General features: G+C 47.3%; 1 protein-coding gene across 1 annotated transcript in view; it reads left to right on the forward strand.

Moving 5' to 3' along the window:
- Positions 1-21,103, forward strand: part of LOC133355886 (septin-7-like) — a 59,537-nt gene extending 38,434 nt beyond the window's left edge. Inside the window, exons 6-13 of the mRNA XM_061573301.1 lie at positions 10,671-10,788; positions 11,797-11,886; positions 13,776-13,872; positions 14,546-14,597; positions 15,328-15,453; positions 16,691-16,711; positions 20,116-20,278; positions 21,086-21,103. Of these exons, the coding sequence (XP_061429285.1) occupies positions 10,671-10,788; positions 11,797-11,886; positions 13,776-13,872; positions 14,546-14,597; positions 15,328-15,453; positions 16,691-16,711; positions 20,116-20,278; positions 21,086-21,103 (685 nt within the window). The remainder of the gene's footprint in view (positions 1-10,670; positions 10,789-11,796; positions 11,887-13,775; positions 13,873-14,545; positions 14,598-15,327; positions 15,454-16,690; positions 16,712-20,115; positions 20,279-21,085) is intronic.
- The last annotated feature ends 826 nt before the right edge of the window (positions 21,104-21,929 follow it).

Here is a 21,929-nt window from a genome sequence, read left to right on the forward strand (position 1 = left end):
AGGGTTGGGGGGGAGGGGTGCGTGACGTCAGCAGGCACACTGCGTAACACTGCCGCATGTGGGTGACATCACAGATGTGACGTGCAAAATATTATATACATTATTGTGCTCCCCCAAAAATACAAAAGTCTATTTTTAGACTTTTTGATTGGTGAACAGTCTGGAAGCTACCCACATGCCAAATTTCAAGAATTTTGCATGTTGGGACGTATACTAAACATTTCGAACAGACACACATATTCACAAATTTCCCTTTTATTTTTATAGATCAGAGAATGTTGGTTTACATGTTTTGCCACAACGCAAGCCTTGACAGACCTGGTTTCACCTGAGGACGGCTGCTTGCGTTGTGGCCGAAACGTCGTGAGAATTATTTTATTATGTTTTATTTTTATTTTATTACTTCCCTTCTACGTGACTTTACCGAAAGAACCAAGAAGATGAATCCCTGAAGTCACGAAAGCTTTAAATCGAAATTATATTACTATGTATGTATGTTGAACTTATTTCGCACCGTACGTAGCCAACTGCTATAATCGAAGGTGCGGTATAATAGTAGTGGGTACAGTGGTTAACCCATTGCTCTACGAATCTAGAAGCCTCGGTTCGATTCCTGACTGCGGCTTGCCGGCACCGACTCGCGTGAAGGCTGGTGGGTGTGTGCACCGTGCCCCTCTTCCCTTCCCATGCCATCTGGCTGCCTCTGCATTTGAACTCTTGGCGGAAGAATCGGAGGGATTTTCACGAGTACTTTATTGAGGATTTGCAAACTGGCGTTTGAGGAAAGTGTGGTGGAGTAGCTCTTGACTGTTGGGTTCAAACACAAAAGTCAAAACTTATCCCTGTTCCCAACGAGTGTGGGGGGCGGGTGCTCATCTCTGTGTAGGCAGCCTTAACAAGTGGTGGAAATTCCACATTCTTGAGGACAGGTTATGAGTATCTCCATAGGACAGCCGCTGTTGAGTTCCTCTGTATGTGTGTGGAACTTCTTTCGCACCGTAGATAGCCAACCGTGCCAATCGGAGGTGCGGGGGAAGGACAACAAACTAAACACTAAAAGCAGTTTTAAAACACTGCTTGCTTGTGGTTGCTTGTGGATCAAAAGTCCTCTCTCCACAAGAGTGAGCGAATACTGCTGCGTGTGTTACAAGTTTAAGTTATTGTTTTTACTACTAATTTGTTGACCCCGTAATGGATGATGGCCCGAGTCCACCTTCTGACCAGTATTTAAACCTGCCAGTTTGTTGCTAAGTGCTCCTGCTACAGTGCCACCCTGCTGATGGGTAGACGCGTGTGTTTAGACTTAGGGTTGTATTTACTTAAACTTACGTGGATTGGAGGGAGGGGGAGGTCCTTGGTCCTCTTGAAAAACCTCAATGATTGAATCTGGCTGCTAATCCCAGCGACCATGGGACCACTTATTAAGAAACCCAGCCCTTTTTGCTTGGATCCAGGAAACAGGATTTCATGCCAATTACATTTCTCGAAAGGTGACATCATCGGGAAATGTGTGCGTCCCGCTGGAGGATGTTGATTTTATTTAAGTGACGTGTTTATCCTGTCTGGCTAGTTACTGTAAAAGCAGTCTATGTAAAGTGAAGCGGGCCATGCAGCCTCATTCAAGCATTACAGACAACACATTGTCGAAATAACTCTTGCTGACGAGCGAAGATCAACATTCTAGATACAATGCACATTTCGGTAACAACATCTAAATGTTTTCTTCTTGGTTCTTTCGGTAAGTCACGTAGAAGGGAAGTAATAACATAATAAAAATAAAACATAATAAAATAATTCTCACGACGTTTCGGCCACAACGCAAGCAGCCGTCTTTTGAAGACCTGACTTTACCGAAAGAACCAAGAAGATGAATCCCTGCAGTCACGAAAGCTTTAAATCGAAAGATCTAAATGTACAAAGACAACTCATTTGATATGACCCCATCAAACACTGTTGATGCATTTCACCGGTGCTATCATGCACCTCGATCTTGATGACCCGCTCCTACTGGGCATCTGTGAACAGGAGTTTCATAGCTCATCGACAAGCCTCCAGTCTAAATAAATATTCTTATTCGATGCATAAAACGACCCCAGTGATTCCTTGGGGTTGAACCGCAAGCCCTCTTATTGCTCGCAACAAGAAGGCTTCAAGAAGCAAAGTGCCTGTGTGTCCCCATTAGCTTCATGAAGATTTAGTGGCCAATACTTAAGTGTTATGCGTCTTGTAATTCTCTCCCCGCTCAGACACGCAGTAATATAGGGTGGTACATGTTGCTGTTCGTGGCCGAGGACGAGTGCTTGGTCCATTTCACCATTGGATAACTCCTGTTGACTTCCTGCAGGAGGCAGGGCTTTTGTTAAACAGGACGATTTGTCCACAGCTCTGGCTGTCGCCTGATGAGGCAGGTTGAAATTACCGGTGAAAAGTCGTTAACTGGAATTGTAAATGTTGTGGGTTTTACTCTCCAATGCACTAGTCACGAATTGGCATGTTTTTACGTGACAAACCTTACGGGTGGTGGTGGGTTTAACGGCACAATTTATATTTACGCGATTTAGCCCAAAAACCCCTCTGGTTTTGTTATCCCCAAAGGGATTATGGGGGCCTGAGTTCTGTTCTTTTTTCGATTTCTAAAGCGCCTTTTGCCACCGACATTAGTTGAACTCACGAGGCTTTGCGTATCGAGTCGAGCACCCTGTGACCACAGTGCCGTACGACCACCGAACCTTTAATTGGTCGTGAGAAAAACCCAACACGGCTTGGGAGTCGTGGGGCATGGGTGTATTTGCCGTCAGCCATCTCTCATGGAGGCTGTGAATTCCTGAAAAACCGACCCACCCCCCACCACCAGCGAAAACGAAATAAAACTGCAGGCGTCACGTGGCTAAAGTTTACCCAGATTAAAGAGGGAGATTGAATGTCGGGCACACACACGTGGCCATGGAGAGCATTTCGTGTGTGTGCCGTTGTGAAAGGGTCGTGCAGTGGTTTGCGCGTTGCACTACGAACATGGCCACCAGAGATCAGTGGTGAATAATCCGAAGCAGTCCTGGGCCTCCCCGAGCTTGACTGCCTTAGATAAGTACCCTTGTGCACTCTGTAAACATCAGCACTGGGGAGACAAAGGTGACCGAGCGTGGTGTTGACCACCCGCCCCCCTCATGTGCCATGTTGGCCTGCATGGGTGCATGCTAACAGCACTTTCATAGTCTGCGAAAGCCTATACGGGGGATCTTTGCTTTTGTGTACTGATAACAATGCAACAGTGCACGCTGAGATATGCAATTGTACATGTTACTTTTGTTGGATTGGACGATAGTTACTTCTGTGCTGTATTCTCGACTATATTGTACAACAGCAGCTGTTCACTATTAAGTGACGTCACCACGGTGCTTGTGCCAGGCTAGGAGCACTTCATGAAGCCTTAACAGTGCTCACTGATGGTACTTGCCCCAACAGCCTGTTAGAGACTATGGAAGGGCGTGGGCGGGATCTCTTTTGCCTTTCTTTTTCGTGTTGGGAAGAGAGGCGCGGAACGGGCCGTTGAAGATGCACAGTTGCGCGAAATGCCGTTCGTATTCCCTAGACGGTGGGCCGGCTGGAAGTGCTTTTGCATTGCTGGGTCTAATACCAAGCGCGGTGGAATTTCCTGTCGCTGGGGGGGGGGGGGGCGGTGGTACCGTCGTGTTTCTGCACTTACAGTAGCCCGCGCGGCGGGTAATACACGCGCACGATACGCAGTCGATTTGCTACGCCTGGTTGAAAACTTCACGGGCTTAGCAGGCGAACTAATTGCGGTGATAGCGAGCGGCAAGTGTCAACGACTAGTCCTCGAAGGGTTAGCTGCATACACAGGTGGATTTGACGCGGCAAACCTTGTAGCTGTGGACAGGCATTGCTGACCACTGGACCGCATTACTCCTGTCGTTTACAATTTCGGCAAAAAGTTGCAGGAACAACGAAGTCGAGGCAAAACTTATTCATTCTCAGACACGGAGGGTAGTGCCCTTCTCCACTCATATCCCAGCTCCAGTTGTGGTCATTCCACATTCCCATGGTGCAACCCATGGTCTCCATTGGTTCAACCACGTTATTTTATTATCTGTATTATCATCCAAGGGAGATAATGTGCATGGACCAACCACTCACCGGGAATTTAAACGGCAACCCACGGCTTGTTATTAGGGCACTCTGCCACAGTGCAACGCAGGCAGATGAAAACCACAAATAGTTTCAGCCCTTTCTAAATCCACTACTGGATGAATACCTTTTCGGTCATTGGGCGTTGTTGAACGATTACTTCATGCTTATTGGTGGGTTAGTGAAGAGGGGGTGGGGTATTAACCGTGGCTCAGAATCAACCTCTGGTGGCCACACTGAAAGCACAGTGTGCTCGCCACTTAAATACTAACCACATAAAATAACATTAGACGAACAACACGCACAGCTGTGCTGCTCACAAACGGCAAGCAGGCACAAATCCCATCATCATGCCTTGCACACGTCATGTGACCGCCACATTTCATGCACAATGCTCTCCGCCTGCACTTATTTTACACTTGCGATGGGTTTTTCCACCATTTGCAGAAAGTGTTGAACTTGAAGAATGAGTTTTAATTTACTTTTATAATAAATAAAAAAACGTCTAAGTCAGATGCATGTGGTTGTTAGACTAAAGCGTTTAGTACAGTAATACCTTGATTTGCTTCTTACGGTTTTACATCGTTTTGCAAATTCGTCGTCACTTTAATGCCACCACCGACAGCATCGTCCGTCCTTTCTCGTATCCGTCGCCTCTCAGCCTTCGTCTCCACCTTCCCTGTAAATTGTTTTGATTCACGTCATTTCCATATTAGTCTTTGCACATTTCAGGAACGCATCCCCAACATAAACCGGGGTATTTTCTCCACGTGGTCACGTGAATTTTTCTCCGGGTGTTCCAGTTTTTCCCACCACATTTTGAATCGTGCGTTTAGAGCATTTGCCTGCTTTACATTTCCACGTGATAGGCCGCTTAGTTATTATTTGTGGCCAGGTCGCTTCTGAAAAAGAGCCATATATCTCAAGTGATTAAAATAACATTAATTTATTTCTCTAGCAGCGGGCGTAGTGGTGGTGATGCTGTTGTGTTGCGGAATGCTTGGGCCAAGGCAACATGGGCCCCCTTGCAATAACAATCTTTTGTTTTGTTTAAAGCATGCACTGAGCTATTATGACAGCTACATTAATCTGCCACTGACTTGGCGGCGTGGCATTGCCCAACTTGGCAGCAATGGCCTGAGTTGTACACGCGCCCACGTAGCCGTCTTCCGCAGCGTACGTTCGCCGCTCTGCTGTTTATTACATGAAAAGGAAATTTTTTAGAGAACAATTAAACACTCGCCTTGTGTGACATCGGTTTCCTGGAATGATATGCAGGCAGTGTTTATTTGATTACAAATAAACTCGGCAGTTTATACGTCCGATCGTACAGCTGACTTGGGACATATTTTAAGTTGCTCCGCTTATTTTTTTCGTGCGTGGGGGGAAAAAATATTTATTATCATAACCATAAGTTCTTATGGTGGCTTATGTTACTGCTTCTGATATAGTGGGGTCATTGAAATGTATGTGATTATCGCTAAAGTGGCATGATCTGGGAAAACTCACAGCTATGTTTTCCGGTTTCTTTGGATCGAAACGTTGGCGACCCTGAACCAGAAGGTGGAAAAATCACAATCTCCATGCTGTGATCAAAGTTGACGTCGCACTTCGCTGTACTAATTTATTCGACCGCAGAAGGATGATGGAACTGATTTGACCTTTGATAATTGTTTGAACGGGAACACCTTTCCGATGGCGAGATGACCAGTTCTCACACAAACCATCTGGTCCAACAACACGGTTAAGCCCTGTACGGATGCGGCCGTGTAGTTGGCACACTGAGCTTGAAATCCCTCAGTGTGGTAGTTGAAATTAGCTTTTGGGGACCGCCTTGTATTTGCTGCATTTTATCAGTAGGCCGTGACGGGGTCTTCTCTTGTGAATCACGTGACAGGTTCATTAATGTCCTCTGGTGTACAGCAACCTGTTCACATCATTACAACGCTGTACAGAAATTACTGGGCTGCCTGTAGTAAGAATAGATCCGTTTACTGTGTTATTATAACTGGCTCAGCGGTGAACTGACTTAACATCTCTCTTCCGTGTTGAAGCAGCGCGTTCATGATTATCTTCTGGAAGACGGCTCTCCATTGTGTATACTAATCTCCAGATTATAACACGCACTTTTTTTAATTAACCCAGAGTTTTTTTCGTTTTTTACTTTTCCTGGAGCGTCTCATTATCCGGAGAATACGGTAAAAAAAACTGTAGGACGGGGAAGCAATGTGCCCAAATGTTTGACCAAAAAAAACACGAAGCAAGCCAACGTTCACGCAAGAACAAAACGTCTCGCGCAGAAAAACCTTTTCGAGCTGCGTTTCCTGGCAGGAAGGGAGAGGCACGTGCAAGGGTGAGGACGGAAGGAAGAGCAAGGCCAGTGCGCTTTATGCGGGGGGGCACATTTGGGGAATCGTGCTTCTACTGTTGTCGCCACTCCTTCCAAGTTGCACGGATGCCCTGGGGATCTGGCAGGAGGGGTTAAACGTCTCTTTATGCGTTTGTAGATGTACTTTCTGTGAGTTTCCCCCTCTAACGTACGTATGTGTGTATGTGTGATCATAGCCGTCTGTTTTGTGTCGTCAATGTTTATTAAATAGTTTATGGGTGGATGAAGATGAGGAGCGTGAGCTTAGTGGTTTGCACATCAAGCGTTTAACCCTTTCCCGTTTCAAGAAGTCTGCAAGTTGCAAGGTGGCTGTCCTATTCACCGCTGAATCTCGGAACGCGTAAGCGGTTCAGCGTTAATTTCAATTAGAGAGGCATAGTGCCACTGTTTTTAAAGACATTGTACTCATCGCAGAAAACTGTGGCGGCACGACCGCACTCTACGATAGCTGGATACAAACTCTGCCACATGGCCTTGTGGGAGCCTCGGTACCGATAAAGTTATTGTATTTTTTCTAAAAACTGATGACGTAGACGCACGTCATCGGATTGGGAAAGGGTTAACCTCTTGACAGATCCAGTTCCAGCCACGGCTAACATCAGTGGCGAGTGATATCGGAGACTTTGCTGGGGCCACACCCTAAACCGGCCATTGGTGACCAGTCAAACAACCCCCCCACATGACCTTTATCCTGCAATGGGTCAACAAAGGGATATACAAATGAATAACGGGATATTAAAAAAGTGTGCCTAAAAGAATCGGTATAAAGAGTTTTATTCTTAACTACAAAATGAGAATGTAGGCCATCGCTGTGGTGCAAATATTTGACCACTCTTGCTAATTTTGTCGCGGGCACTGTATTGTCCACTTTAGAGACAGTTTTTGATCCTCACTACTTCCTGATCACTTGGCCCCACCCAGTTGTCTTAATTACTACCGTTCATTCCCAGTGTGCATCATCCCTGAATGGTTGGTTAGATAGAGACCACTTTGTTGGGGGAGTATCATCACGGTCCATGGGTAGATAGTCCCGTAGGTGTCCACCGCACATTTCGTAACTTGTTTCCACTTTCCTCTGTCTAGTGCCAATATGCTAAAGTCGTGGCAACGTATTTCTTGCACCAATCTCTTGTATAATTGTCAAGCCACACTCTGTTAGGTCTTACTCTCTTTCCGGTGCCTTCCATCCTTCCAAACAACACACTTTTAATTTTCCTGTTGTCCATCCTATATATGCGTCCAAATATGTAGGGAGGAGTATTATGGCTCCTACTATTTCGGGGCAGCAGTGATGCAGTGGCTTTCATGCTGCGCGATGAAAAGTGACTGGAATTTCTGTAATCGAGTCACAGATCAACACGTCCCCATGTGCACTTGAGCACAGATACGCTGTGACTTGACTTTTATAAATAGCGCTGATCTGCTGCGTTGCGTCAGTCCTTACGCCCAGGCATTTTCCGCTTTTGTACTTTATATCTTGAGCCACTCGGAACCACATTCGTACCAACATGCCCTGTCGCCCCCTAGAGGGAGAGGTGTTGGATAGTTTACACCGTGGCCTCGTGTTGCGAAGATTAATCCAATGAGATGTTGAATAAAAAAAAATTGGTTTGGAATTTCAAAATACATTTATATCCCACTCACAATGATAGCGGGGATAGACTGGTGGCGCCGTGGTTAGCGCACTGCGCTATGAACCCGTTTACCCGAGTTCGAGGAGTGTGCTCACGTCCTGTGAAGAGGCGATACGGTGGCTAGGAGATGTTGACTCCCTCGCCTGGTATGGAGGAGGTCGTGAGTTCGATCTCGACCCTGACGCCTGCCGCTGTATATTTGGAGTTTTTTTGCATGTCTCTCCCCATGGTCATGTGGATTTTTTTCCAGGTCCTCCCGGTTTCCCTCCACAATTAGAAACATGAGTTTAGAGTATTTGGCTACGATAAATTTCCACGCGTTAAGCGACTTCGTTGAGCTATTGTTTGTGGCCAGGCTGCTCAGTGGGCCTTATCTGGTAACATAAAAAATAGTTAACTTTATCTTGACTTAAAGCTTTCGTGGCTGCAGGAATTCATATTCTTTGGGGCCTTTCGGTAAAGTCACGTAGATAGGTTCAAAGAAAATATCTACGTGACTTTACCGAAAGACCCAAAGAATATAGTTAACTTTTAGTTTAGTTTTTCGATTCCCAGCCACGGCGAACATCAGTTGTGAGTGATATCTGAACCGTTCCTTGGTACCTCAGGTATCTCAGCTTGGCAATTTTGACATCACACAAGGCACTCACAAATCTAGGCGCAGAGGTATTTTAAAGCAACCTCTGTTCCCAACACATCGTGTTCACGATGTACTGTGTACACGTATGACCTCAAGATGTAAAGAAGAGGGAAAGTACAGAATGCCATTTAATATTGGCAATTAGTTCGCCTGCCTGCGGCTCGTGATGTCGGTTTAGCTCCATAAAGGTGCTTGTCCCAGATGTAGGCAAACAAGCCTACGCAAGCACGTTTGTTCCTCGTGTGAATAAATGTTCCACGGGTGCGCGAGGAGTGTTTACAGCCTGTGAAGTGTGCGTGCCCAAGGCACTGCAGTGGCCTTGGGATTAAGAAAAAATACAGCATTTGTGAGCATCAGTGGCTTGTAAATCCCATTTTAAATGATAATGATCATTTTAATAATCGTATCTTTTCTATACACTGCTAGACGAAGATCTGTACGCGCACCGATGCTATTGCTGTGATGTATCTCATTCCTCTGGATGAGCTAGTCTCCAGGCTGCTTCTGTTGTGGTGCTCCTCCTTGGGTGTGTTCTCTCCTTCGACTGCCATTACATCCCCAGTCTCATCCTTCCCTGCTCACAATGTGTCAGTCAGTGGGATGCCTGCTTTGCATTTGTTATTCGGATTCATGAGCTCCCCTTGTCAAGCTGCGTAATTCCGACCATCCGTCTGTCGGTGCTTCTTTGCCCATTTTCTGAGCCGTTCCATTTTCTTTGTCGGTGTGTCCAAGTTTCTGATACATACGCCGTAGCTTGCATCAGGGATCGATCAAAGCCACCCGAATCAAAGCCACTTGCACAGCCTGGAGTGAGTTTTTACTTGGGCAACATCGGAGTAAGACTTTAGGCGTAGTGGGCACTTGTAGGTTCTTGACGTGGACTTCACAGCGAGCATAAACCATCACGTGAACTCCGGTCATCATCTTCGCAGCGGTGGCTTTTGGCTAGCCATCGAACAAAGACGGTCACCACATCGCGTGCTTTCAGATGTGCATTTCACACGTAGGCTTTCGTGATTGTAGAAATCGTGGGTTTACTATCCAACACACCAGTGTGCTCAAATAGTAACGAATTGGCATGTTTTGTTTACGTGACAAACCTTATTGGCTGTGCCGGGTGGTGGCGGGTTTAATAAAACATTTATATTTACACAATCTAACCCAAAAACCTCCGTTTCAAATGTGCTTCTGGGCCTGTCTGGAATGCTCTTCCTTGAAATATTAGGGAGCCACTGGAGCTCTGAACTTTTCAATCAAGATTGAATACTCCGTTCTTTAGAACTGCTTTTGTGTTTGGTTTGTTTTCCTTCCTCCGTACCTATGATCAGCGCGGTTGGCTACGTACAGTGCGAAAGATGTTCAACATATATATACGTGCATACAACGAGCTGTGCACTTTGGCAACGACTGCCAGGAAATGCCAAGAGTGCGGCGATGGAAGTCAGTATGCCCACTCGGTGCTGATCGGCTGCCAAGCCACTAGACCATTTAATGTTGAGAACTGCGAGAGGTAATTTGTCCAGACTTTTGTTTATTCGTAAATCCGCAATAAAGCCCTGTTTTTCATCACACTCCAACGGTCCTATTTTGCTTTCAGGATTTTTCACGGCGTTAAACATTTTTTTTTCATAATTTGCAGAAACTGGTGTAGCACATTTATAGCAGCTGAAGTCGTAATTGTAAAGAAACCAGCCCATCTGCTGTTTCTAAATGGATCGCTACGTCGCATTGCCGTGCGAGATGGCGATGGTTTTGTGGGGGGATGTGGAGGCATTTATCCAGCAGTGGATTAATGAGGTTGATCTGTCGGAATGGGCGCTCGCAAGCAATTCACCTTCCATGTATTCGCCTCTGCCGTGTGCAGGCTGAAGCCCCTGGATATTGAGTTCATGAAGCGACTGCATGACAAGGTGAACATCATCCCGCTCATCGCCAAGGCGGACTCGCTCACAACCGAGGAGTGCCAGCAGTTCAAGAAGACGGTGAGGATTGGCCGTCAGGCACGGGGCACCGCCGAGACATTTTGGTTCGAATTCCGGCTCTCGGCCACCCACGGAAGCTTTCTTTGACATCACAATGTGTAACCCCCAGCACGGATGCGGAGTGTGTATATTTACGTATGTTGAACTTCTTTTGCACCGTACATAGCCAACCGTGCTAATCGGAGATGTCTTTGGGGTTTATCGCTGATATTGGGATTAATCAGGAAAATTTGAAAAATCTGGCCTCTATGATGTTTTGCACGGTGCAATAAAATGGTTAATTTCGGATGGATCTAGAAAGCCTGAAGTAATGTAACTAATATGACATCAACTCCGTGCTGTACCTGCCAGTATGGTGCCACACTTGGCATCAAGTAATATCAACTCTGCTTCATGGAAAAGTTCCAAAATCGCTCTTTAAAAATTTTCCGAACGTGTTTAAATCAGAAACTGATGACTCGTGTTTGTTTCCAGTTATTTTTCTGCGGCCGCCGCCAGCTTTGTTCCGAATGTCTCGATCGTCATGCCTTGCCTGGCGCACCAGACATTTACGATAGTAAAAAAAAATTAAACTACACAGGGCTGTATTTGCCATACAAATATGCACTTGAGGTTCACATTTAAACAAGTGTGTGGAAGGCACTCGCCTCGTATGTACAGCTCTGAGCCGGTGGTGTAAATTCCACATTTCTCTGACAGGGTCAAGTCATTATAACACGTGGGCTTTCGCGACCAATATCCATAGTAGAGGTTTTTTGGGTTAAATCTTACCCAAAAAACTTCTACTATCAAGTCATTATTTTGGTCATCTGTTGTCTTCCTGCTAGTTGCTATTAAAACTAAAACTTGTTTTAATAGGAAGTGTCACACTGTGTCATATTTTAACAAATGAATGCCCTACATTTTGTGAAAGAAAATCAGATTTAGGAAGATGTGTGAAGAATCTGATATGATGTTAATCGTACTCTCGTTATGCTGGGGGGTGTTTGTTTTTATTTTTGTTTGCAGATCATGAAAGAAATTGTGGAACACAAAATCAAAATCTACGAGTTTCCCGATGTGGAAGATGACGACGAGAAGCTGGCCAAGAAAGTGAAGGTATTTATCCACGCTTGTCGCTTTTTAACCTCGTGTTTGAGTCGTCGTTTAATAAGCAGGTGAGAGAGGGGGCCTGTGGCAGATCCAGGGTCGGGGGGGGGTGGCGATGGGGAGATTACCCCCACCATTGAGACCCTGGAAATTGGTATTTTATTCACAATCACCAGAGAAGATCATTCAATGTTGCATGTAATGAAATTGTTTGAAATTCGGAGACTGCACCCCACCCCTCCACCCTCCCCCTACCTATATCCACCTCTTGAGAGAGGGCATGTGGTGTGGGTAGCGGTAGTGTAGCGTTTAGCACGCCGTGCTACAACCCCGCCGACCTGAGTCCCGCTCACTGGGGAGACAAAGGCGGCCGGGCGTGATGTTGGCCATTCATCCCCTAGTGCGCCGTGCCGGCTTTTATAGGTGCTCGCTAACAGCACTTTCCCCATCAGTCTGTGAAGGCTATACGGGAGATATTTCCCTTTGTCTCTCGCCAAGCCAATCATCGTTCATTTCCCACAAAGTGGTGGCAATTGTATTGAACCAACAGGGATGAGTCACACGGTCTCTCGCCACAGCGTCGCCCGGCCGGACGAGGCAGCCGGAGTAATTTTCACGAACAGTATTATCGCCCGTTGCTCGATTCCTAAATAATATATGCGCACACTTATTTTTCCTTCCTTGTCCGACCTGCTAAATGTTTAACACTCGGGTGCACTAATCATCAACCAGTACATCAGTGCTGCATGAGATACTTATTTTTTTCAAGGATAAAAAACTTAACGCACCCTTAATTCCTTGAAAGTGTTGAATATTTTAACGCACCGCCGACGGGGTGGAGCAATCGCCCGTGAGCGTTCGCCGCCCCGGGCCGTTGCGTGCTCGCCCCCCCAACCTTTACGCAGACGCCGCTCGCCCCCGTCCACGCGATCACTGAGTTTGTGACCCCACACCTTTCCCGTTCCATCCCCACGGTCACAGCCAGTATGCAAATGATATGTGAATGAGGCTGCATGGCCTTGGCCCCTACTTTGTTCTCTGCCCATGCCCATCCTGCCACCCTAATGCCCATGACTACTTTCCCAAACCGGCTGTGGCCTGGCGTTTAGAAGGAAGAAATATAGGCGAGCTTCGGGAGGTGGTGGTCTAAGTATGTACGTATTTATGTTGAGCTTCGTCCGCACCGTACGTAGCCAACCGTGCTTATCGGGGGTGCGGGTGGGAAGGGCAACAAACTAAACGCAAACAGCAGCTCTAAAGAAATACAAGTGGGTTGTTTTAGAAACTTTGTCTTAAATAAAGTTTCGTGGAAGGAGAAAGGTTGCAGTGGTTCGCACTTTGCCCTTTGAACCCGGCAACCAAAGTAAAATTTCCAGCCATGGCTAACATTGCTCGCTCATGATATGAGGCGAAACGAACCGGTCTTGGCCACTCTATTCACCAACCCACACCGGCTAGCCTGGTGAAACACGGTAAAACACACCCCCAGGATGGACACAGCATAAGGGATGCCTTAATCGAGCAGTGGATTGAAAAAGGGCTTGTGTTAAGGGAAGATTGTTATCGACATTGTAGAGAGATAAGCAACACGGTTTGTCATTTAAGATAAGTGAGGTCACAGCATGAACGTCTTGTTATCGTTGACACCGTGATGTTAGGATTGGTTCCCGGATCGGCCCTGGTACAAGTGGGGTTAACTCATTGTACCAGGGCACATTTATTAACTCTTTAACAAATGTGCCTTCCGCGTACTCTTGGCCCGCTTGCACAGTTGTACACTCTCATAAGAGGCCGCCGCAGGGACGAACAGAACCCGACGTGATCCCGGCACGCCCCAGAGCGGTCGGAGGCAAAGCTCGCTTATGCAATTTAACCGACGCCCCTGTCGATTACGGCAGGACAACATCCCGCTGGCGGTGGTGGGGAGCAACACGGTGCTGGAGGTGAACGGGAAGCGCGTGCGGGGCCGCCAGTACCCGTGGGGCGTCGTGGAAGGTACGGTGTGTGGGGATGCGCGCGTGCGTGCGTACACGGGAACGCGTGCGTGCGTGTGTGGGCGTGTCGGCAGAGCATCAAACATGCACGTCGGTCGTGACCCCTGGATTTGTGCGACGGTTGCCAGAGTTACAGCTGCGCCGAATTGCGAAAAATATAACCTCCGATGGGGGGGGGGGGGGGGGGGGGGATAAAAATAAGAATGGGCTTCACCCTTTCTGGGAATAAAACAGGTGCTAAGATATATAGATACCGATTACAGAGATAATAAAAAAACAACAACCTCTGTTTGCCAGTGCAGTGGCGAGTGTGCAGGCAGTGCAACCACACCAGGAAGCACTGGCCGGGGAGGCACAACTGCTGGAGCCACCAAGATGGGGAATTGTGCGGGGGGGGGGAGGGTGGGCGGTGGGGTGTGGGGACATTTTATTTCGTACACCAGAGGTCCATGCCGACCTCGCTCTACGCCACCGAACCGGTTTGTGCGCAGTGACCGACGTTGACCAATTGGGGGATTAGTCTCTCGGGTCGGTCGGCGGTCAGCAGTGTCGCCAATAAAGGTGCAGTCTTGGACATTGCCCTAAACCTCGCCATGAACCCATAATGTACTCATCGTGAAGCTGGCCAGGATTGTGTATATGCCGTTCTCTGCTGTGCCTTTATTCCTGAACAGTGGAGAGTGCGGATCATTGCGACTTCACACTCCTGCGCAACATGCTGATTAGGTAAGTCTTGGCGATGCAGTGTAGATATTACCCTTGTGTTTAATAAACAAATCTAGATTATTGTTCTCTCTTACAGGAGGGTCCTGCACTGAAATATATTTGGCTTTCATTATAAGGAGCGCATTGCGTGTAGCAGGAAGCTATGGTTCCTATAGAAAACCAGAATATGTATTTATGCTGGAGGAATCCGATGAGCTATAAAGCTCTTTTTCATCTCCATTGGCGGCACTGAGCCAGTGATGGAATTTCCACGTTCCCATGGCAGAGGCCAATTTCTCCAAAGTTAAACCACTGCAAAATGTTAATCGCGTGACAATCACCGCCTAACGCTTGCCGAGGTTTAGGCTCGCAACGATAAGAATCTCTCACCATGATGAACCGAGACGATGTCGCGTGGTGTATTTTGTCTTGTTTGCAATGACTTGTGTTGCATTTGTATTACGTCCTCTCGTTTATACTGTTTGCGTAATTGTGTATAGTCTTAAATTTGGAGCTTTCGTGACTGCAGGAATTACTCTTTGGTTCTTTCGGTAAAGTCACGTATAAAGATAAAATAATAATTATTTAATTTATTATTTTATCTTTATACGTGACTTTACCGAAAGAATCAAAGAGTGTGTATAGTCTGTTCTGAGTGACGTTGAGCGTGACGCTTGTTCGCTGTGGCGGCTGCCGGTTTGTCGCGCCTCATTGTTTGCCATCCCACACCCGACCGCGTCCCTGCCACTAGGACGCACATGCAGGACCTCAAGGACGTGACCAACAACGTCCACTACGAGAACTTCCGCAGCCGCAAGTTGGCCGCGCTCGCCTGCAACGGCGTCGACAACAACCGCTCCAAGGGGCAGCTCAGCAAGTGGGTGCTCTCGCGTCGCGTTGCCGGCCCCTGCCCCTCCGTGTTGCCCTGCTTACTCAGTGTCTCTCTTCGCCCACCGCCAACTCACTCTCACTCGCCCTCGTCTCACCCAACTGCTGCACCACCGCTCCGCCCAAATTGCTCAACAGCCTCACAACGACCTGCCGATCATCCTCGCCTTCACCTTCGATGTCGTCACCTTCACTACCCATTCCCTCGCCTCATCTGCTGTTTCATCCCACCTGTCCTTTGGTCTTACCTACCCTCCAAGGCTCACCTGACCCGCTTCAGATAGTCACCTGCTACAGTCTTACGACATCTTTACAATTATTTTAAATGCGGCGATCTGCGCGATGCATTTGTTGACGGTTATTTTCTCTCTCAGTGGCCGCATGTTGTTCCGACAAGAGTCACAAGAGTATTTAATGCACGGCATGCTGCTATACCTTGCTGAAAAATAACCCCCTCCCATTGACAAGCAGCAGCGTTTTAATGTGCATTGAATAATATAATCGTTGATTGAATCGTGTGTTTAACAATGGGGTCATTCCATACCGGATCAGTCCAGTAGATATTTGACCAAACCTGATTTCGAATAATTATTTCCAGAAGACAATGTCTCATCTGTTCCAGAGCTATGGCGGTGAGATGTTATAACTACCTCGCCTGGTATGCAGGAGGTCGTGGGTTCGATCCCGACCCAACTCCATTATATTTGGAGTTTGCATGTTCTCCTCATGGTCGTGTTAATTTTTCTCCGGGTCCTCCGGTTTTTCTCTCTACATTTAGAAACATGCTATCTAAAGAGCTGGTAAAATAAAAATATATATAGTTTTATGAGAGGGCCCGCGCACAGCTGACGATTTAAACACAATTGCTGAGCTGTGCAAGGGACCTCTGGCCCACACGTGGTCATCATTGGGTCTGCCCTGCGTTGATACGATGGGCATGACGTGGTGGTGATGATGACGATGAGCGAGCAATACCGATCAAACGTCGCGTAAAATGCCACCATAATCTTTGCTTGATTTCGCCATGGAATTAACCCGACGGGGTGATGTTTCCGACAGCTTTGAGAATGCAGAACGTGCAAGCAGCGCTGTTTGCCACGAACAGCCGAACGTCGCAACAACTAACCTAGCTCGTTTCGTATAACGGCGCGTGGGTTATTAATGTGACTTGTGTGTTTGGAGTTTAACCACAACAAGCATTGTGTGTCACCTTTTGTGTTTTATAGAGGGGAAGGCATTGCAGGAATGTAAGTGTGAAATGTATTTTTTTTTTAATGCCACTGACACCGTTTAACACTGGATTTCTTACAAATTAACCTTCTTGGGAAACCACAAGGAATCATTATCTCTCCTAATGTGTGGTACCTTTCAAGAGTTATGGTAATGACAGGCTAAACGTGTTGCCGACGTTTGGAACAAAAACTAAACGCACGATCTCCCCTTTTGGCTGTGCAAGACCGTACGAGCAAGTGCTGGCAGAGAGTATCTCAGGCTGCTGGCATGGCATAAAAGAGAAATACTCTAGCCAGCACTATGCCCAGTCACTCACGTCTTGACTCCGCCTTTTTGCCGATGTCTACAGACCCTACCGGGTACTCGTTTAAGGCTGAGTTTACCCAAAGGAAGCCCTGGCCAGGTTCAGTTACCACTTGCCAGCGATGTGCCAGAGCAGCGCCCAAGGGCCATGGCGCTGGCACCCTGTGTCTTTCGTGATTACCGTAATTTTGAAAGGTCACTCCAGGAACTGCATGTGATGTTAAAACTTCACCTAACATTACCACGACTAACATTAACCCCTGGGAGGACTCGGGTCACGGTTTTAGCGCTCGGAGACTCAAACAGATGTAGCCAAGTGCATCTCGGTTTAAAGCAGGCTTTGGTGTTCTTTACAAATGGGCACTGGGGAAAACCAGACGAATAAGGTCCCAGTTAATGTGAAGTCGAATGGAACATTTTTCCAACACAGAAACATGAAACATTAAGTCAATTAATTTGTCCTTTGAAAACGTGACACATTTTTTACTGTTTGGCCGTGTCGGGTGGTGGAGGGTTACAACACATTTATAAATAACGCGATCTGACCCAAAAACCTATATTATGAATTTTCCCAGCTGTTGTACATGGATCCTGAAAGCCAGAAGTGGATTGAGAATGCCTCATAACGATGGAGAAGTTGCGTCCCAATTAGCTGAATGAACGAGGCAGGGGGTGGTGGTCATAAAAATAAAGTTTAATGAGACTGTGTGAAGTTTGTGCACGTCTTAAACAATAATGAAGAGCCAAAGACCTCAGCTCCCCATTCCCTGTTAGTCAGAGGTTTGAATATACTTCACCATGCCGGTTTGGTGTAGAGCATGGGGGGAGGCCCAGGACAAGTTCATATATCACTCGCCACTGATGTTAACCATGGCCGGGAATTGGAACTTACCTCGCCGGAGTCGTACCGCAATGCGCTAACTGCCGTGCCACCGCTCCACCGCCCTTGTTCTATTAATTGCACCAAATCGCCGCACATTGATATTATCGTTGACTCTACTGAAAAGCAAAATTGAAAAAACTAATTGAGAACTCATTTCTTTATAACTGCATTTTATGTTTAATTTGTTGTCTTCCCCCCGCACCTCCAAGTAGCACAGTTGGCTACGTACAGTGCAAAAGAAATTAAAGATACATGAATATATGCAAAATAAATGGGTTCACATTTGACCGTCGCGCTTTTAAACGTTCCATGGCGGGAACGTTTTCACCGCTTCCTCTTGTGTACAGTCCCTGGGGTTTTTCTCTTCCAGTGTGATTTCCTGGGCTGGTAATCAATGATTTTGTCCTCCTGAAGGACTCAAATGTTTTTTTCTTATTCCGTCTTTCTCTCCACCTCGTGAGACTTCACTACGACGGCTGCAATCAAAGACGACGTGCTTTGTTTGATTGCACCTACTCTTGTGTGCCGCCACCACTTTTGTGGCTTTGAGTGTGTGTTGCCTGTGTGCGGCTGGCTTGGAGTGTGCTTGGCGGTGTGTGTGTGTGGAGGGGGTGGCGGTTAGCGCGCTGCGCTATGAACTCTGCGACCCAAGTTCAATTCCCGCTCAACAAACAATAAGAGTGGCGAATATGTGAACCCGTCCTGGGCCCTCCCCCCAGGTTGGCACGGCCTCAAATGAGTACCTGGTGCGGTGTGTAAATACTGCCACGAGGGAGACAAAGGCGGTCGGGCGTTGTACTGGGCACCCACCCCCTCGTGTGCCGTGCCGGCCTTTATCGGTGCTCGCTAACAACTCTTTCCCCAACAGTCTGTGAAGGCTATACGGGACATATTTCCCTTTGTCTTTGTTTGTGTTAGGATTCAAGTGTATGTGATCATGTTCATTTGCTTTCAAATGTCGATCACATTCGACTGTATAATAACCCCGATCAACAACAATCGAACCTGCAATATATATAAAATGTCGTGCAAATTCTATTAAATAAATCTAATTAAATAGGCAAGGGTCCCTTGTCTTATGGACATTGGGCAGTTCACCAGCATTGGTTCTCGCAGTCCTGACTGCTGATGAGACACTGAGTATGGAAACTTGCCCAGAGCTTGCTTGTATTGAACCAATGCTGCTGATACGATGCTCTCCACGAAGGCCGTGCGGCCGAAGAGTTTTGTAAAAAATGCTCGTGTGTGTTTTTTTATGCGGGAAGACACGGGAAGGAGTTATTATTTATGTTGCTGTCAACATTCTGATCGACGACGCTTCGGATTAATTTGTGTACTCGGTTAAGATTAATAATCGATTATTAAATAGCCAATTAATCATCAGCCACTTCAAAACTGGTGCACTCTGAGCAACAGGCCTCCAAAACGCGGGAAGCAAATATCCAGCCTTACGTAGAATGAGTTCTTGGCTGTCCACGAGAAGTAAAAAAAATGTCTTAACAACAACAACAAATAGGTTAAAGTTACAGTTGGACACACGCTCATATTGTACCTGCCGTGTTACTCCCATACCTTCCAAGACACTGTGATTGCAGTGAGATCACTCGCGTCCAGATATACGTCTTTTGTCATCTCTAAACGAAGCTTCCAACCAATGTGGAAACGGCCCTCCACGCGGCCTCAGTGCATGTCTGTAAACATGAGACCCGCTCGTTTTTTTTGGGCTGTCTGCCTTAAGGGCCATTTGTCCATTGGAAACCACCCCCATGGCTACGCTAGTGGTGGCCAGAGTGCCTGCTGGTGTACGAGCGTTTGTACACGGTGTGTACGTGTGTGTGTGTACGTGTGTGTGTGTGTACGTGTGTGTGTGTGGGGAGCGGCAGTGTAGCAGTTAGCGCGCTGCGCTACAAACCCGAAGACCCGAGTTCGATTCCTGCTCACGGTCAACACCCAGTGATGAATATCTGAACCTCCCCTAGGTCCGACTCTGGCCTCAATTACTACCTGGTGTGATGTGTAAACATCGGCACTAGAGAGAAAAAAGGCAGTCGGGCGTGGTGCTGGCCACCCGCCTCCTTCGTGTGCCTTCATAGATCGCTAAGAGCACTTGCCCCAACAGTCTGTTAAAAGCTATAGTGGGGGGGGTCTTAGTCTTTGTGTGAGGGTGACATGCGCAGATCGTGCACCCTTGCGCCGCGTACGTTATCGCTGGACCTCTCTGGGCGCTTGCAGGAGCCCCATGGCCCAGATGGAGGAGGAGAAGCACGAACACAAACTCCGGATGCATAAGATGGAGAAGGAAATGGAGCAGGTGTTCCTCATGAAGGTCAAGGAGAAGCAGCAGAAGCTCATGGACTCGGAGCAGGAGGTAACACACCGGATAATGGCACTTGTTGTATCCGTGTGTGCGTGTGCGCGTGTGTGCGCGCTTGTGTTGGTACGTGTGCACACTCGAAATGAAGGACGTGGGCAGGTGCTCCAAATCGAGGGCAGACACATTTATTGTGGTTAATAGCAATCTTGTGAAGAACAGCACCATCACTCTGTAAAATGCACCAGCACGTGTCAAACACAGCAATTCCTCCGAGTCGCCATTAACCACGTGGCTGGTGTCCAAGTCCGATTAATCATTAACCCTGCCAGCCACCTACAGGCCCAACTCAGTCATCACATGCTGCTGTACACACATCAGAGGTCGCAAACGGGTTTTGATTCCGTACCCGTACCTGGCCGCACCAGGGTCGCAAACGGGTACCTTACCCGATACCCAGCTACCCGGCCGGGCACGGGTATCGGGTACCCGATTGCGACCTCTGACACACATGCATTGATGCACTGCACAGCACATCAGGAATTTCCCAGAACCACACTTTACTCCCTTGCTGTACAAGGACATAATTAAAAGAGGTCCCTTCCTAATGTGCCATATACGTATTATTGAGTGAGTGTATGTAAACGCCTGTACAATCTGTCCTATAACGCGGCGTTTTGGAAAAATGGCGTTATAATAAATAATGTAGGGTAATGTAGTCCGCGATAACACGTGAGATGCGTAGCGCAGGCTGAACAAAGGCCGAGGCGCCGTGGGTAGCATCTAGAAGCATCCAGCAGCATCCCAATTCCTTGTGCGATGCTACACCGAGGCAGACGTACGACCGCTTGGTCACTCAAACGCGTTCCACCCATTTCGCATCTGCGTTAGAAAAAAAATGTTCCCTAATATATTCATCCAATTCGCGTTATGAAAACACGCGTTGTAGGAGAACAGAGACTGTATGTACGTCGAACTTCTTTCACACCTTACGTAGCCAAGCGCCTGTGTATACATTGTGGGGGAGTGGCAGTGTCGTTGGTTCACGCAATGCACTACGAGTTTGATTCCCGTTCACGACCCGTAACAGTGACGAATTTTTGGAACAAGCACTGCTGGGCCTCCCCCCAATTCCCACTCGGCCTTACCGATGTACCTGCTGCAATGTGTAAACATTGGCACTACGGAGGCGAAGGCAGCCGACAGTGGTGCTGGCCTTGCTCAAAGAGTCTGTTGAAAGGCTGTACGGTGTTCTTCGTCTTTGTGTATGAAGGGAGCTTTTGGCGGCATAACGCACCGGTCCTCATAAAACCATTCAAAAAATCCAAATTTGAACTGACATTCATCTTTTCACTGCTTCGACATCACGAGAACTGATTTTGACGCACCGCCACCACCCCGCAAGATTTTCTGACTGGGTTCGAAAGATGTCCGTCGCTGTGTATCTCGTCTGCAGGCGTGTTTACGTATGTGGGTAAGCACAATTACAGAAAAAAGCTCAACATCCTTCACTCGCGGCGTGTCTCGAACGTGAGAATTTCTAAGAGGGTAACATTTCGGCCTTTGTTCAGAGTTGAGCGAAATGAGCGATTGGGGTGAGCAGAGCATGACAGACTCACGGCTGGAGAGATGGCCTTGTATATTGCAATCCCTTGCAAGCTGAAGTTGACAAACGAACGCGTTTAGAATCGATACAGAATATGAACAGGCGCGCGCGTGCGTCTTTGTTTGATCT

This window comes from Lethenteron reissneri, chromosome 52, assembly GCF_015708825.2.
Source record: "Lethenteron reissneri isolate LAM-NWPU_2019-01 chromosome 52, ASM1570882v1, whole genome shotgun sequence".
NCBI lineage: Eukaryota > Metazoa > Chordata > Hyperoartia > Petromyzontiformes > Petromyzontidae > Lethenteron > Lethenteron reissneri.